The sequence below is a fragment of the Solanum verrucosum genome, unplaced genomic scaffold (genome assembly GCF_900185275.1).
Source record: "Solanum verrucosum unplaced genomic scaffold, falcon-dt-bn FXZP01000174.1, whole genome shotgun sequence".
Taxonomy (NCBI): Eukaryota; Viridiplantae; Streptophyta; class Magnoliopsida; order Solanales; family Solanaceae; genus Solanum; species Solanum verrucosum.
The window spans coordinates 347,023-365,193 of record NW_026020241.1 but is presented as its reverse complement, the minus strand read 5'-3'; the positions used below and the strand labels follow the sequence as shown (position 1 = coordinate 365,193).

The window sequence follows — 18,171 nt, the reverse complement described above, 5'->3', positions numbered from 1 at the left end:
ATTTAGGCCTAGCACCGAGTGGATATTGAAATGAGATGGAGGTTCCCACCTATTTGAGTTTATACTTCCGAAATGGGAACTCTCAACTAGTAAAGTCCGCATTTCCCAAAGTGAGTCTCATGAGATGGAAGCCTTCACCTAGTAGAGTTTTAGGTTTCTAGTAGCAATCTCCGTATCCCATAACTATGTGCCTCGTAGGAAAGTTAGCTACTGGATCCAACTAAGCTAACAAACTGATTGTACCTTAGGGAAGTGGACCAATCCTTGACGGTGTGGGTATCACCGGGAGAGATCATGTTATATCTCATATCTTCTCATGTCGGTTAAGGCTTTATCCCAACTTCAACAATATTAGTAATGAACTAAGATCATGCATAATGTGGAATCTCCTATAGTTCGAACCTAATATACTATGATTATTCTTAATATAGTATCTCCTAGAGTCCAACAAAACTTAATGAACTAAGATTGTTCTTGAAGAAGCATCTCCTATGGTTCAACCTTATTGATCTAAGATTATGCTTTAAGTAGCATCTCCTAGATTTAAATCTTAATGAACTAAGATGTACTTAATATAGTATGTCCCACGGTTCAATGTGATGAGGAACTAAGATAGGCTTAGTAAAGTACCTCATAGTGTTCCAATGCTTTCAAAAAGGGACTAGTCCCTAACTAAGGAACTTGAGTAAGGTGACCTAAATAATTACATAGTATGAATGGTATTATGGGATGCCATTCATTAATTGCACAAGTATGACTTAAGGTTACTTAATAAGTGGTGTCTTAAATGAGTTATGATTTGACGGATTGTTACTATAGATACCTTACATGATATGAGTAACTAAAGGTGATAGCTCCCTTGTCTGCATGGAGTAGGCTAACAATGAGACCAAATGAGGGTTTGTATGACTAGGATGACTTCAAGGTTATGCTTAGTATGAAGGATATTATGGGATGCCTTTTATGTATTACACAAGTGTACGTTGATGTTACTTAGGAGTATAGTGCCCTTATGGTAGAAAATCCTAGGTGTTGACTATGCATATAGACTATGATTAAGATGAACAAAGAGGGGTGCTCAGCTTGGATGGTATTATGGGAAGCTATTCATGCATTGCACAAAGTATGCCTTGAAGTTACTTGAGAGTAGTCCTACTATGGTACAAATTACTCGGAGTTGATTAATGCTTTTATGATGGTTATGTTAGAGAATTTGCTTATTATCATGATATGTCTATTATTCTTACAATTGATGTTTAATGAAGTATTTAATATGATTTTGGATTAAGTCTTATATTGACTAACCCTTATCTCATGCACTTATGGTATTGTGCTAGCTAACATATTTAGTAAATTTTATACTAACGCATACTTCTCCTACATTCTAATCAAATGTAGGGTTTGGAGACTTGAGTTCTATTCTTGGTTAGAGATGGGCTTCTAAGGAGCAAGGAGTTGATGATTTTAGTGAGTCCTCTCAGCTTTGAGGACAAACCCACCATTTCTTTTATGTCTTTTATTTTCATGTTGAGACTATTGTATGGGCCATGTCCCAAGGGTTTTATTCAAAGTTGTATTACATGGTTTGAGACAAAAGTGTAGTAAAGACTTCTGCTAGCATTTTATGAAAATACGTCGGTTGTATGGATACAAGTTTTAAAATTTTCTGTACTTTTCTATTATCTTATCTTATGATATGCTAAGGGCTTGTATGAGACCCCTTCGAGGTCAAGTATGCCATGTTACATCTAGGTTGTGCCCCTAGGTCGTGACAAATTTAGTAATCACAACACAAGGTTTAGAATGGTTCTAGGATTGTCACAAACCACGTCTAGTAGAGTCTTGTTCATAAATGTGAAGCACACCACATTTATGAATAGAAAAATATTGGATGTTTAGGAAATCTCACTTCTTCATTCTCTAAGTAGGTGCCATAGAGTTAGGCTTTAGTAGGCCCTTCTTCTAATCCGTTCCCGTTGATTTTTAGTGTATGGCTAATAAAAGGTAAAATGCTAGGAGAGGTAAGGAATCAATGATGAGAAAGAGGTTCCTCACAAAGTTCCACATCAAGTTCCTCCCCATGCTCCGGTTGATCCTCCGGCTATGAGGAATGTGAAAATTAGGTCGGCCTTTGTAACATTGTCTCAAGCTATGACGGCCCAAGCCAATAGAGATGTTGGGCCCTATGTGAACCCTAATTCGAATGTCGTGGTTTCTATATTGAGGGATTTTACAATGATGCACCCTTCCATGTTCTTTGGTTCCAAAGTTGGAGAAGATCCTCAAGAATTTGTGGAAGACATTTACAAGATAGTTGATGCTATGGAGGTGACTTCGGTATAGAAAGCGGAGCTAGCCTCTTACACATTGAAGGGTGTGTCCCAAGTATGGTATACTCAATGGAAGAAGAATAGGCTGGTAGGAACGAATCCCATAGATTGGGAGGTGTTCAAGAAAGCATTCATTCATAGGTTCTTTCCCCGAGAGAAGAGTGAATCCAAGGTGGAAGAGTTTATCAACATTAGTAAAGGAGGTATGAGTGGTCAAGAATATTCTCTAACGTTTACCGAACTGTCCAAGTATGCTCCGACTATGGTTGCGGATCTAGGGGATGAAATGATTAGGTATGTGACGGGTATATCGAAAGATGTGAAAAATGAATGTTGTATGTCAATGCTCATTCTAGATATGGATATCTCACGTCTCATGGTGTATGCCCTACAAATCAAGGATGAGAAACTCCACGACAAGAATAGAGAGGTAAAAAAGGATACGACAGGTGATGGGGATATCTCCAATGCTAGATCAGATTGATATGGTCAACCTAGGACCCAACAAAAACTTTCCAACCAAGAGAGAGTGTCTAAACCTATGTCTCAAAGAGGGAGTAATAGCAAATTTGTGTTGCTTAAGCGTACTTGCTCAAAGTGTGGAAGAAAGCACTATGGTGAGTGTCTAGCCGGAAAGGATGGGTGTTATGGTTATGGTAATGAGGGTCACAAGATGAGAGATTGTCCGATACTTAGGGTTAGGGCGAGATAGGGCAAGAAAGCTTCTCTTAAGGGTCCGGATTCCAGTGCTCCCAAGAAAAAATAGGCTCTAGGTTCTCCAAACTAGTGGTGATCAAGAGTGACCTCGTAATGTGGCTATCAGTATGTTTTCATGCTTTATTTGATTTAGGTATTGTTTGGTATTTTGTGTCTTGTTATGTTGGACCTTGAAGTTATGTTTAGTATCAATGTTGTTTAGAAGTGGTTGCATAGGCTTACTCCCAAGAGGGAGATAGTGTGCCTAGAAAGTAAGGTTATTGTGTGTTTGTGTGTTGCCATGATTTCCTTATGTGCATATTCATGAAAAATCTTAGGTCTTAATAGAAATTATTTATGTGCATTGTTTTGACTCATGTTGTAGTGCATTTGAGTAGAGTTGCATATAGACTTCATGAGATGAATTAATGACCATGCCTTAGTTTGGATTTGAAAGATTCCTCCTTGATTAAATGCTTTTTGAGACTAAAATTGCATTTAGGCTCCATTAGTGTATGTTGAGCTTGTTTTAGTTAGGAGATTGTAGTTCCTCCTTGAAAATGAGCAAATATAGAATTTCATGCATTTTGGGTTGTTAGATGTAGTTCCTACTCCCTTGTATTGCATTGAATATGTTTAGTTTGGAATTGAATTTTTCCTACTTTGTTCATGTCCATTTGATGTGTTGCATGAATGATGGGCTGCTAGTTTAGAGTGGTGACCTTAAGGAGTGTTTAGAATCCTAATTCGAGGACGAATGATCCCAAGGGGGAGATATTGAAACACCAAGAAAACTAGTAGGTGAAACTCGAGCCTTACGTGAGAATTTTTGAGTTTGATGTGTTGTTTAGAAGTGTAAAATGATTTCCCTAACTTAGGATGAGGGGTTTAGGGGTTAAACGTCAAGGTACGGCCCCCAAGGACTAACCAAGGGTCCTTGAGTAGGACCCTAAATCCTAACCCCCAAGACCCCCCAAATCTGCCAAGGCTGTCCAAAAAAGGGCCACCTACAGATCGCACCTAAGGCCAGTAGGTGGACCCACGCGCCGTAGGTGGGGGTCGTTGATTAACGTCTCAAGGATACTTCATCCAATTTTAAGTGTCAATGATCGTTAGTGAGTATAATAACCCAACTAAATGAGTTGGGGTCGAATCCCACAGGGAGTGGTATGTACTTAAGATTCAATAGGAAATTACAAATATGCTCAAGTCAATCATAGGAATACACATTATCGAAGAAAAACATAATTCAAATAAAGGGGTGACATTAATTTCGAATCACATGGGGGTTTTGATTGCAAATTATAAACTACAACAGCAACAAATAATATGAAATAACAAATACTGAGACCGGTTCTTGGGGTGTGATTCGATTATAGGCTAGTATAGACAAATGGGTAATTGTAACTGTTAGTAAATAGTTGTAAATCGGTGAATAAGCTAGACTTTAGTGGGGATAAACTTTCTCTCGAACAATTTACCCCGAATCAAGTTGGTTTCTCTCGAACACCAACAAGAAAGGAAATAAGAACAACCTACACTTTAGTCCATTCACTCTCTCAAGTTGAATTTGTGGAAAAGGATTTAGGATTCACTCTCTTGAGCTGAACCCATGACAACCCATTACCCACAGACCATCAATTCAGTAATCTTGGTTTTAAAACCTCTCTCTCGAGCAAGCCAAAAACAGGAAGGTAGAACTGCATTTACAACAACAATCATTTAATTTTAACCACAATTACTGATTGAAATCACATCTAAATAACATTTAAACTAACAATTAGCAATACCCATCAGCTAAATCATCCCATAATAACATAATCACACCCCAAGAATTGGGGTTTTAGCTAGACATCATAAAAGGATAAAAATTGTTACCAAATTGTGTTTCCATCAACTTGGTAAGATTAATTTCGTCTTTACAAAGGTTCAAATAAAAGAATCTCAAAGACCCACTTCCAATTTCTCAACGGTGGAAAACTTAAATTCTTCAAAGCTAAGGAAAACTTCTCTCAATACTCTGAGTTCAAAACTCCAATATTCCTTCTAAATGAGTTTTCAGAATAAAATTTAATATTAAACATAATGTTTGAAAATGTATTTATAGTCGCCAAAATATGCTAGGATGGACTATCCAGTGCAGTAAGTCGGGATCGCCGATCAACTCGGCGATCCACCCTTTGGTCAGTTCCATCGCCTTTTTGCTTTGGCCTTCAACATCCTCAAGTTCTGTAACTTTGGGCAATCCAACAGTGCATCACATAACCACTCGGCATCATGCCGACTGCTCCTTTCTATCGCCAAGTTGATTTTCTCCTTAAGGGCTTGGCACACTGGAACTTTAGATGGTCAGGAGGCCATTAGGTGATTCGCCAAAGGGACTCGACGATCACCAAGCCTTCATTTCTTCGTTCTTTCAGCTCACTTCGTTCATTTTTTCAAATTAGTGTCCATACTTTGTTCCTCAATCTAAATACCTGGAAATCAATGATTTTACATCGGTTATTGGCACAAAAATAAGCATTTAAGGACACTAAATCTATCCAAATAAATTCTTGAATGAGTCCAAATCGTGGACTCATCAATGGTGGGTCAAGCCCTCAAATTTATGTTGCTGGTCATGAACTAAAGACCTGCAGGACAGCCAGTAGGCTCACCTATAGACCGTGGATCATGGGCGTGAGTTACCGCCTGCAAATCTTCCAAGTTACGTCCAAGGTGAGGGTTAGTTTAGTTAATTTTTGTTTTAGTTAGTTTATTGTAGGGTCGGTTTATATTGATTTTGTAGACCTATTTAAGGGTTATTAAGCTATTAACTAAACCTTTACACTTCATAAATCCCCAACCCAAAATCATAACTAACTTTCCCCCAAATAATTATCTCTCTAAAACTCCATTGAAGAATAAGAAGAATGTCAAGTCTAGGGTTCAAGGAGCAGCCTTTCCTCTTCAATTTCATAGTGAATATTCATAAGATATGTTAGCTTATTCATCTATGAGTTCTTCCACCCACAGAGCCCCATAAGTTTCCCCTAATTGTGAAGACAAAACCCCACCCTAGCTAGGGCTTCTTCCAACATTGTGGGTAGTGGTGAAGTATGATTCCAATCAAGTGGATAATACTTAATTATGATTGAATTAGCATTGAATTATGATATTATGATGAATTTATGTGATTTAAAGGGTTAACCCTAGTCTAATTGATGAATTTGATAATGTGTGGGTATATGCCATGAGAGGTAAAATTGAGGATTCATAGTTGATCTTCTAAAATCAATGTCAGGTGTAGTAATTTTTTAATATTAGGAACCTATAGGCCTGAATTGAACTAGACTTTATCATATATGATGGATCTTGACTTTTAAGACTTGAAGTTGAACCTTTATGATGAATTATAATTAATCACCTAGTAATAAAGAATGTGATTAAAATACCTTGAAATCTAGGTATGAATGTTGATTGTGGAAGTTAAGCATTAACAATAGGGCTTGTAGTCATGAATGTTGATCACTAGGGCTTGATAGTAAAGCTAATACGATCAACTATAGATGCTAAGGCTTTGAGATTAAAATGTACATTTGAATTGAAGGCTAATGAATAGAATTGTGATGAAAGATCCTTATCTACCTAAATCACCTTAGCAATGATAGATGGTAAGAAGTAAATAGAATCAATTGAGTCATGATGATATCCTTGTCTAATGTAGAATTCTAGACATGATATTAGACATGAGTACGAACCTAACATAAAAAGGGGTTCTCACATAATAATGATTCTAGGGTTGAAGGACTTTTCTCACCTAATTGAACCTAAGGCTATAGAGCCTTCATACCTAGGTCATGGGTGGTGATAGTTACTCGCACATGGTCGTAAACAAGTATTTAGTGAATTAAAATGGATTGGTTGTCAAGGACATCTTTCTATGTACTTGAGTCTAAGTAAAGACTTAATAGTTATCTTGTGGGATTTAGGCCTAGCACCGAGTGTATATTGAAATGAGATGGAGGTTCCCACCTAGTTGAATTTGGGCATCCAAAATGAGAACTCTCACCTAGTAGAGTCTGGATTTCCCAAAGTGAGCCTCATGGGATGAAGCCTTCACCTAGTGGAGTTTAGGGTTTCTAGTAGCAATCTCTGTATCCCACAACCACGTGCCTCGTAGGAAAGTTAACTAGTGCATCCAATTTAGCTAAAAAAACCGGTTCTACTTTAGGAAAGTGGACCAACCTTTGAAGGTGTGGGTAACACCGAGAGAGATCATATGATAGCTCATATGTTCTCATATTGGTTAAGGTTATATCCCAACTACAACAAGATTAGTAATGAACTAAGATCATGCTTAATGTGGCATCTCTTAGAGTTCAAACCTAATGGACTAAGATTATGCTTAAAATAGCATCTTCTGGAGTCCAACATAACTTAATGAACTAAGATTGTGCTTGAAGAAGCATCTCGTAGGGTTCAACATTATTGAAATAAGATTATGCTTTAAGTAGCATCTCCTAGATTTAAATCTTAATGAACTAAGATGTACTTAATATAGTATGTCCCAGGGTTCAATGTGATAAGAAACTAAGATAAGCTTAGTAAAGTACCTCATAGTGTTCCAATGCTTTCAAAAAGGGACTATTCCCTAACTAAGGAACTTGAGTAAGGTGACCTAAAGAATTACTTAATATGAATGGTATTATGGGATGCCATTCATTCATTGCACAAGTATGACTTAAGGTTACCTAATGAGTGTTGTGTTACATGAGTTATGCTTTAATGGATTGTTGCTATAGTTGCCTTCCATGATATTATTGACTTAAGGTGATAATTCCCTTGTATACATGAAGTAGGCTAACAATGAGATCAAAGGAGGGTATGTATGACTAGGATGACTTCAAGGTTAAGCTTACTGTGAAGGGTAATATGGGATGCCTTTTATGCATTGCAAAAGTTTACTTTGAGGTTACTTAGGAGTATAGTTCCCTTATAGTAGAGAAGCCTAGGTCTTGACTATGCATATAGACTATGATTAAGATGACCAAAAAGGGGTTCTTAACTTTGATGGTATTATGGGATGCTTTCATGCGTTGCACAAGGTATGCCTTGAGGTTACTTGAGAGTAGTCCTACTATGGTATAAATGACTAGGAGTTGTGTAATTCTTATATGATGGTTATGTTGGAGACTTTGATTAATATCATGATGTAGTCTATTATGCTTACAATTGATGTTTCATGAAGTATTTCATATGATTTTAAGTTATGTCTTATATTGACTAACCCTTATCTCATGCTCTTATGGTATTGTTCTAGCTAACATATGTAGTACATTTTTTCCTAACACATACTTTGCCTACATTCAAATAAAATGTAGGGTTTGAAAACTTGAGTTCTATTCTTGGTTGGAGACGGGTTTCTAAGGAGCAATGAGTTGAAGATTTTGGTGAGTCCTCATAGCTTCGAAGACAAACCCACCATTTCCTTGATGTCTTTTATTTCTATGTAGAGACTATTGTATGGGCTATGTCCCAAGAGTTTTATTCAAAGTTGTATTAGATGGTTTGAGACAAAGGTGTAGTAAGAACTTCCACTTGCATTTTATTACAAGACATTGATTGTATGGATAAATGTTTTTAAATTTTCTGTACTTTTCTATTATCTTATGTTATGATATGCTAAGGTCTTGTATGAGACCCCTTCAGGGTCAAATATGCTATTTTACATCTAGGGTGTACCCCTGGGTCGTGACAACCCAACTACCTCTGCACTTAGATGTTAGCTGACCATCAAACTTCCACCTACTGACCCAGTCGACGGACTGTGGTCTAACCAACGGCCCGTCCTGTGGACCGTCGATGGTGATCAATAGATCATTTTTGAGCTAGTGAAGAACGAACCCCGACCACGGACTATGGTCTGGCTTACGGTCCATAGGTCAGGCCGTGGTCCTGAGCCTCTAAACCTTCCTGAAGCAGGGCCTTCCATTGACCACACCTACGGTCCGTGGTTCCATCCATGGGTCGTGGGTGGCCCTCGTGCTGGCACCTACATTTTTTTTCAAAACTGATTTGTTTCCCTTTTTCAGATACAAGGTTTTACACTTAGAAGACCCATGGCGACTTGGACGGCCCGTCTAGGGGTTCTTACAAGTAACTCAAACAGTGGGGTTGCACCCTAAGGTAACTATGAAGGACCACAGATTCCTAGACGATTCCTGGAGCCTCAAATGGAAGTGAAGTCGTAAATTAAAGGGACTTATCAGGGTTTGTGATTGTTTTTAACTTCAAATGATCATATATTTTAGCAGAACATGAATTAGGTGGCCCATGACCTATAAAATTAAAGGTCTTTGAGTCCTCTTTCCAACGCCACCAATTATCCTAATTTGGAACCCAGAGTAAAAATTAATGCTCATTTTAGTGAAGCCCTGTACGACAGGGCAACATCACGATCCACTAGATAGGCCACAATGCCTTAGACGGCTCGTGAAGTCCCTTTTGCCAGTCACCTCATCATTTTTAATTGAGGGTCGTATTGGTCTTTTCCCCTATGTGTTAGGTACTTAAACTATGTTGTTTGATACTTAAACTAGGCCGTTTTACTTTGTCTTAGACTAGTAATCTAGTCAGAAACTACCAAAAACTTCATTCTCCTAAAATCATCTAACTTAGAAAGAAAAGAAGAAAAAAAGGCGAAAGTTTTCTCTCAAGAACAAGTAGAAATCTTCTTCAAGTTCAGCCCCGAAATCAGAAGGATTTCACCGTAGTATTCTTCACTATGTATGCGGGATTTTACTAGTGTGTTCCTTTCACCCATTAGGTCCCTAGAATTTTGTCAATTCTTCAGCTTCTCCGTAAACTGTCAACCTAGGGTTCCTAAATCATAGGATCCATTGGAATTTAACTCCTATAGTATCTATGATGTTAACTACATGTTTCTTGGAGAATTAGTATAGTCCCATGTATAAAACTTTGAAACCCTAGCTTGTGTTAATTATCAATATATAATGAATTATACTTGCTAGGAAGATTAGTCAAACAATCATGCTTCAGAATTTTAATGTCATACCTTTATGTATTGTTTGATGCATTCTCATATAATAATCGGTATTTTAAGTTATTAGGTATTATAGTTGCCATTTCTTAGCTTTATTTTCAGTTGGAGTAAGTTTAGAACTAAGTTGGACTTGGGTACGCCGTACCCACAAATCCTAGAACTACGTGCCCCTATAGGTTTATACGTGCCCTCTGTTAGGCATCAGTTTTAGTGATCATGCCACAATCATGCCTTTATACACCAGAAAGGTATATTGGGTCCTCTCGATGGGGCGTATACATCGGACTCCACATTTTGCTCACGTGATTTATGTTGGTTAATAGTATCTCTTACCGTCTGATTCAAGTTGTATTGACCATGTATTTAGTATTTATTTCATTATTCAGCTCAACATGTTATATCTTCATGATTAGTACTTGGTGATTACATCCAGCTCAACTTTCAGTTATGCTTCAGTTTATCTATTTCCCTGTTCAGTCTAATATTGTTCAGCTTTGCATATATACCGATTGCTTAGTACATTCAAAGTACTGATGTGTACTTTTTGTGCTACATCACTGTATGATGTATGTTCAGGCGCTCAACTTCAAGACCGCACTTACCCCTACTTCCAATCCGTACTTAGTAGCTTCAATGGTAAGTCCTCATAATTCGAGGACGAAAGACATGCTTTACTTTTCAGTATTCACTTTTCAGTTTCACTATTGTTAGAGTTAGCTTGGGGCAATTTCCCAGTAACTCAAATTTGTTAGAGGCTTTCAAACATAGAGTAGATTTCATTTGAGTTGTTATTGTTGTTTTCAGTCACCACTATACTGTTCATATATTTTATATATTCAGACATATTGGGCTTTTCCCAATTATAGATATTAAACTATTTTTATCTTTTGTACAGTGCAATTTGATTGTACTTGTAAAGATATGTCATGCCATGGGTTGGCTTGGGGTTACTTGTGACACTAAGCACTGTGTTGCGTTTAGGGGTAGTCTTGGGGCGTGACAATATTTACGTATGTGCGTATGTATGCATGTATGTATGTATTTATGCATGCATGCATGTATATGTCTTTGAAAATAAAATCAAAATATGCAAATACTTTTTAAAGAGCAATCAACCTTTTAAAGGTAATTATATGAATGAAAAATTCATAATGTTACTAGGAGAAAATATAAAAAATTTTATCAAAGATTACTATTACTACATTTTCTCCCCTTAAGATATATCAACTTGTTATATTTCTATACTCTATTTTAGTAGGCGTTCTTATCATTTTTGTTAATTTATGTGTAGATTTAAAAAATAATAATAGAACCTACTTTTTAATATTTAATAATATAACATCTATAAAGCTTCTGTCATAAATTCAATAAAATCATAGATCACGTGATATAGGCAAAACATGTATATTGTGTGTGTGGAGGAGAGGAGGAGGAGGAATTAAGCAAATAAGGACTTGAAAGGTCACTCAACTATTGATAATTATCAAACAAAGTCATGTTTTTTTGTAACAAAGTTAGAAAGTCACCCAAGTTTGTTTATATATCTTCTAAAGTAACTCTATTAATATTTTATCATTAAAATATGACATTTCATTTTATTTTGTTTACATGAACTTGTTTTCTTTTTCAATCCATGTATCAACAAACTACGATCCAACCCTAACCATAACCTAAATAAATGAAAACCTGCAATAACTTGTAAATTTGATAAGAGTAGTATTTATTTTTAAGAATAAAAATAAATAATAACTCATATTAAAATGAGAAAATATTTATTCACATAAATGCATCAATAAAATATATTATTTGAATAAACGTGTTAATGTAATTTGCAATCTACGTTACAAAAAAAACATAAGTTATTAAGAAGCAATACACGTGCTAAAATATATCCAAATATTTAAATATTAACTGCAAATATATACTTACGTTAAAAAAATATAAGTATGCCAGAGCATTTGTCGAGAGCAAAAATTGCAATTTCCCTCAGGATTGTTTAGCAAATAATTTTAATTTAAGTTATGAGTTAGGATTAGATCGAATAATTCATTACTGTAGTGTAGATTGAAAACAAAAGTTTGAATGGACTAAATTTGCTCATTCAAATATTTAATATCGTGACTTTTGAAAAGGTAAAAATAAAGTTAAGTGACCTAATTAAAAAAAAAGATGCAAAAAAGCAAGACTTTAAGAAATAATTATCAATAGTTAAGTGATTGTCATATCATGGAATTCAGATAATCTACTAAGTGAGACAATCACACTAAATTTCATCACTTCTGTTGTTGGCAAATTCACTTTTCAAATCCCCACCCCCACCCCCACCCCTACCCAAACCCCTATATATCTCCCTCCCATTTTAAAACCATCCTACCTGTTAAAAAACTTTGTAATCACTCTCAAGTAAAAATGTACATCCTCTCAAAATCTCCAAATTTCTTCAAAATTCTAATCGTTGTAGATAAAAAAAGGCACAAGATTTAGTGCTTTTCTTGATTTCATCTACACAGAAAAATCCCCTTTTTGTACCTGTTGTTTTTCTCAACACTTCAAAGGACATCCTTTTTAAAAGAATCTTCCAACAATTAGTCTTTTCATTTCTCTCTGTTTTTGTTGTTTTGGTCAAATCTCAAAGGGAAAAAATATTGCAGAGAATCTGACTTCATCTAATCATCCAACTTTGAAATCAAATGAGATTGATAAGAAAAATATCAATTATTCATCGATGAAAAATGAAGTTGAACAAGATGAACAAGAACAAAAGGATTTGGGTTTGTTTGATGGGTCACCGGATCGGATCAAATCTACTCAAACAATGATCACTAGTGCTGATTTAGATTCAATTGGCTATATTGTTTCTTTCGATAGTAGCGGGTATTCATATTCTGATGGGGACAAATGTTCTCTTTTAAATGGAATTGAGCCTAGTTCTTTAATTGGCCCCATTTCCTCAAATGAGCCCGATAATTTCAAAAAGATAATTGAGGAAGAAAGTAAGCCTATTGAGTATACACCTTTTAAATAACGGTATTATTCAAACTTTTAACCTCTTTTATTGTCACGACCCAGACCATGGTGATTGGTACCCATACTAACACTCCGATGGGAGAATCACTACTACAACCCAAACCAAGCAAAACATTTAAAAACTAAGGAATTTAAATCAAACACTAAGGAAATGAATAGAGAGTTCCCATAAACTCTAACAAAAGTCTAACAATAATAAGTAACAATGCGAAAGAATAACCTAGAACCTGAAAGTCAATGTACCAAAACATCTAAACAAATGATCCAAGTCTAAACAAGAAGGGATACACTCCAAACTAATGAACTAACTAAACAAATGTCTAAGTCCGGAAATGGTGGACATAGACGAAAGAGAATTCCATGGCAGCCTAGAAGAATTGGCTCTTTCTTGAATTCGAATGACAATAACTTATCTTCTATGCGAGGTGTAGCGATCCTTTCAAAACGATACCACTACTTAAACAAGAAATCTAATTAAATACTTGCGACATTTAAAACCAATTAATGAGGGCATACTGATTTTAATATAGTAGAGGGATTAGATTCATAACGAACTCCAAAAAAATATAACATTTATGCAATTAACCGACAAGATCTTCATGCATATGTTAACCTCACACTCGAGGGTGAAATAACAAGAATATTACAAGCTTCCGAGTATCAAAATCAACCGGCTCATGCTTCACACAACTTTCAAGACATATAGCAAATTAGTATATTACAAGACTTGGGTTTACACACCCCAAAAAGATAAAAACATATAACCATACTTATATTACAATCCATGGTGACATGACCAAATTAGCCCTCAAAATCTCCTGTAAATATACAACACAAAGATGATGTACAAGTCCCAAGGTTATACAAAATAAACTTTACTTCCTTATGCAAGAGCTTGGTCAAAGGGGAGGCGATAATGGAGAATCCTTTCACAAATTTTCTATAGTATCCTGCTAAGCCCAAGAAACTTCTTACCTCGGTTGGACTTTTAGGAGGTCTCCATTCAACAACTGCTTGTATCTTACTAGGATCCACCATCACACCTTTTGTTGATACAACATGTCCCAGTAAAGCTACTTCATCAAGCCAAAATTCACACTTGGAAAGTTTAGCATAAAGCTCTTTCTCCCTCAAAATTTGCAAAATAATCCGGAGGTGTTTATTATGGTCTTCATTACTTCTGGAAAATATTAAAATATCATCTAAAAAAAAAGCACAAACTGATCAAGATAAAGTTTGAATACTTGATTCATTAGATCCATAAATACCGCTGGAGCATTTGTCCATCCGAATGGCATCACCAAAAATTCATAATGACTATAACGAGTTCTAAAAGCAGTTTTAGGAATATCATTTTCTCTAACCCGTAGTTGGTGATATCCAGACCCTAAATCAAATTTTGAGAATACTTTAGGACCCTTAAGTTGGTCAAACAAATCATCGATCCTTGGCAGTGGATATCTATTCTTGATTGTTAATCTTTTCAATTGTTTATAGTCAATACAAAGCCTAAGAATGCCATCTTTCTTCTTTATGAATAAAACAGGGGCTCCCTAAGGAGAAACACTAGATCGAATAAAACCTTTCTCAAGAAGTTCTTGCAGTTGAGATTTCAATTCTCTTAATTTTGCTGGAGCCATTCTCTAAGGAGTGATAGAATAGGGGTAGATCAAGGGATAAGCTCGATTGGAAATTTAACTTCTCTTTCCGGGGGCAATCCTGGATGGTTCTCTGGAAATACTTCTGGAAAATCACATACAGTAGGTTTGTCTTTGATACAAGGACTCTTCAATTGTATATCAACTACGTGAGCCAGGTATGCCCCACAACCTTGACGCATCAACTTTCTTGCCAAGGCCGCAGAAATAATACTAGATGTCACTAATCTTTCACCTTGTCCAATGATGTGTGAAAATGTAGGATCTTTAAAAGTCACATGCTTAGACCTACAATCTACCACCGCATGATATTTATAAAGTCAATACATCCCGATAATAACATCCAAATCCTTGAAGGGCATTTCAATCAAATCAGCATGAAAGACTAGGTTTTGAATCACAAAGAGATAATCTTGGTAAACTCGATGACACACAACTTGATAACCCAAAGGACTTTCAACTAGCATATTATAATCAAGTCTCACAGATTTCACATTTTCGGGAAGAACAAGTGATGAACAAATATAGGGGTGTGTAGAACCAGGATCAAACATTGTAAACACACATAAGCCAAATAAGTGAAATTTACCGACAACCACGTCTTGTTCATCTTGATCATTCTTCTGCCTCATCGCATAAGCGCGTGCAGTAGGCTTTTGCCCACTAGTTTGATTAACTCCACTTGTACCTGTTGCCTGGGTGTTTCTAGGTCTTGCACCTCTGTTAGTTTGAGGAGGATTAACAGAAGTCTTATTAACTGAGCCTTCAGTTTTAAAGGAAGGAGCATTACTAGGATTAGGACAATCTTTCACTTTATGATCAAAGCTCCCACAATTGAAACATGCACCAGAAGCTCTTCTGCCAGTGCCATAATGATTCTTTCCACATTGTGGACACTAGGAACGCGAGGCTTACCTTGGCCATAATTTGGAGTGCTAGTTGTAGAAACTTCTGATTCGTTTTGCCTTTGTTGAGGTGGCCTGTTATCACTACCAACTTTAGAATTATCAAACCTTCCCCTTTTGGATGGACCCCCCAAATCTTGTCTAGGCTTTCGGAATTTGTTTTCATTTCTACTAGTTTCTTCTTTATAAAGTCGTTCCCAAGTAAAAGCAGCAGACACTAACATACAAAATTTCTCATGTTACAGGATCGCCACATTCTTCCTAATGGAATCACTTAAATCGTCTTCAAATTTCCTGCACTTGTCTTTTTCCTCTTTAATAATACCACCAGCATAGCTTGAGAGCCTTAGAAAATTTTGTTCGTATTCAGCAATAGACATGCCTCGTTGCCTTACATTCAAAAACGCCTTTTTCTTTGCATCACAATAAGCATGTGGGACATACTGCATACAAAATTCCTTAAGAAAATCATCCCAAGTAAGAACACAAGGTTTTAACTTGGCATTCGGAACACTTACCCACCAATCATAAGCATCATTTTGTAATAGTGAAATAGCATACTTCAATTTGGCAACATCTGAACAGTCCAACTGCTCAAATACCCTCTCCATGCGATCAAGCCATTGTTCAGCATATGTGGGATCAACAGTACCTTCAAACTCCACTCCACCCATTTTCCTCATTTTCTCAAAGTTAATCCTATGGGGATCATGCATTGATTCAGCCATATGGTGGAACAATTCAGCCATTTGTTGAAAATGAGGATTCATGGTTTGAGTACCATGACTCATGTGAAGATTTGGATCAGCTCTTACACTCTAATGGTATCCCACTTCAGAACCACTAGTGTGGGGAACATAATGATTCGAGTTATGTTCTCCAACCCCTTCCAGTGCATGAGGTTGGGAAAAAGAGGCATCCGAACCTTCACGAGCAGCTTCCATAGGTCGGTCAGAAGAAATGGCCATAACTTAATTCCTTCAAAAGGGAAGATCACATTGCATTAGGGCTATGTACTAGATGCATATGCACTCTACATGCGATGCAATTATTATAAACCATATAAGCGAACAATAATGATGACGTAAAATAGGGTTATCATCACAAGTAAGCCTAGCCTATACAAATACGACTATTCTCCCAAATAGTAAATTTTGGCCATCCTAGTGCATCATGTCGCAAATAAGATTTGAAATGGCAAACGGCAAAACTGGACTATATACTCTTCATGAAAGATGTGGGTACCTCTCTTAAGGTTGCAAAAAACCAAGAATCACCACAAAATGTATTTTGGATAAAAATATATATTCAAAACACTAACAGTTGTCCATACACTATTTCAAACATCAGAATCTAGACAGAACAGGTCCTATGATGCGTCCCTTATTTCGAATCCATAACAACTAAATTAGAGTTTAACATAAACATAAGAGTTGTACATATACGAATTATTTTTCCAAATCATATTTATTAACAGTAAACAAAGTTCTATAGAACGAGATATGCTTAATCTACTAAACGTTACCCAGCTCAAATACAGGTTTTTCCACTTACCAAAAAGAAGAGTGTAACTCAATTTCCAGCCAAAAGGACCAAGATTTTCTCTTGTGATCTTGAAGAGCAACCGGTTAGATAATGTTCTAAGGGACTTATACTTCAGGTGAGACGAATTTCCTAATAGGAGGTGTCAAAATATAGTAACACATGAGGTGCTTATCATATACACAGTTGTCCATAGAAACTGGTTGCCCAAATACTTGTGTGCTGCCCAAATGCATACATATACACCTATATATAAATATCCTTCACCTCCTTTTGAAGTTATACATATTTCTAATTAAAACATTACGTAAATACCCCCATACAATACATTAAATTACGATGACAATTATTTTAAACAAGGTTGCAAATATAACATTATTTCAAGTTCCTAACATGAGAATTAAACATATTGTAATAATTAAGAAGTGGTTTATCGACATGCGACTCTTGTTAGCATTTTTGGGGTGTTACACGAGGTCTGTCAATAGCCGCTTGAAGATGCCCTGTACTCAACAAGAATAAAAGCAAGTGCAGAATCAGTACACAACCACAATGTACTGGTAGGATCACACAGCTATCTCACTAGTGCAACATAAACAAGTCAAACAACATTATAATCACATGCATATATATAAACATATACAATATTATCAACATTTACGAACAACGAACAACAAACAATTTCACATTTTTTGTCAAATCATTCGTCCTTTAATGGAACCCAAACCAAAACAGTTAGCGTGACGGAATGTGGCAATCGATCCCAATGTTATGTTGGAACATGTCAATCGATCCCATATTTATGCGGGAACGTGGCAATCCAATCCAAGTTAGTTATGCCGGAACGTGGCAACCGATCCCACTCACACAACACAATCACAATCACAAGTATATCATTAAGATCATACATTTAAGTCATGATTTCATGGCAATCATCATTCAATATCTCAGTTACAACAAGTGTGATC

General features: G+C 36.3%; 1 protein-coding gene across 1 annotated transcript; it reads right to left on the bottom strand.

Moving 5' to 3' along the window:
- Nucleotides 1–13,868: 13,868 nt before the first annotated feature.
- Nucleotides 13,869–16,410, bottom strand: LOC125832863 (uncharacterized). Its single transcript, XM_049512050.1, has 5 exons — nucleotides 15,987–16,410; nucleotides 15,672–15,878; nucleotides 15,084–15,519; nucleotides 14,074–14,278; nucleotides 13,869–13,916 (listed from the first exon to the last, which is right to left on the bottom strand). The coding sequence occupies exons 1-5, from the start codon at nucleotides 16,408–16,410 to the stop codon at nucleotides 13,869–13,871; spliced, it is 1,320 nt and encodes a 439-aa protein (XP_049368007.1).
- Nucleotides 16,411–18,171: the final 1,761 nt, after the last annotated feature.

What these genes read in the sequence shown, in the direction of transcription:
- LOC125832863 (XM_049512050.1), bottom strand. Translation starts at nt 16,410, where the DNA reads ATGGCTGAATTGTTCCACCATATGGCTGAATCAATGCATGATCCCCAT. An exon ending in TTGGATGTTATTATCGGGAT is followed by an intron (nt 14,279 to 15,083) that starts GTATTGACTTTA and finishes AATATTTTCCAG; the next exon opens with AAGTAATGAAGACCATAATA. An exon ending in CTCCTAAAAGTCCAACCGAG is followed by an intron (nt 13,917 to 14,073) that starts GTAAGAAGTTTC and finishes GTATATTTACAG; the next exon opens with GAGATTTTGAGGGCTAATTT.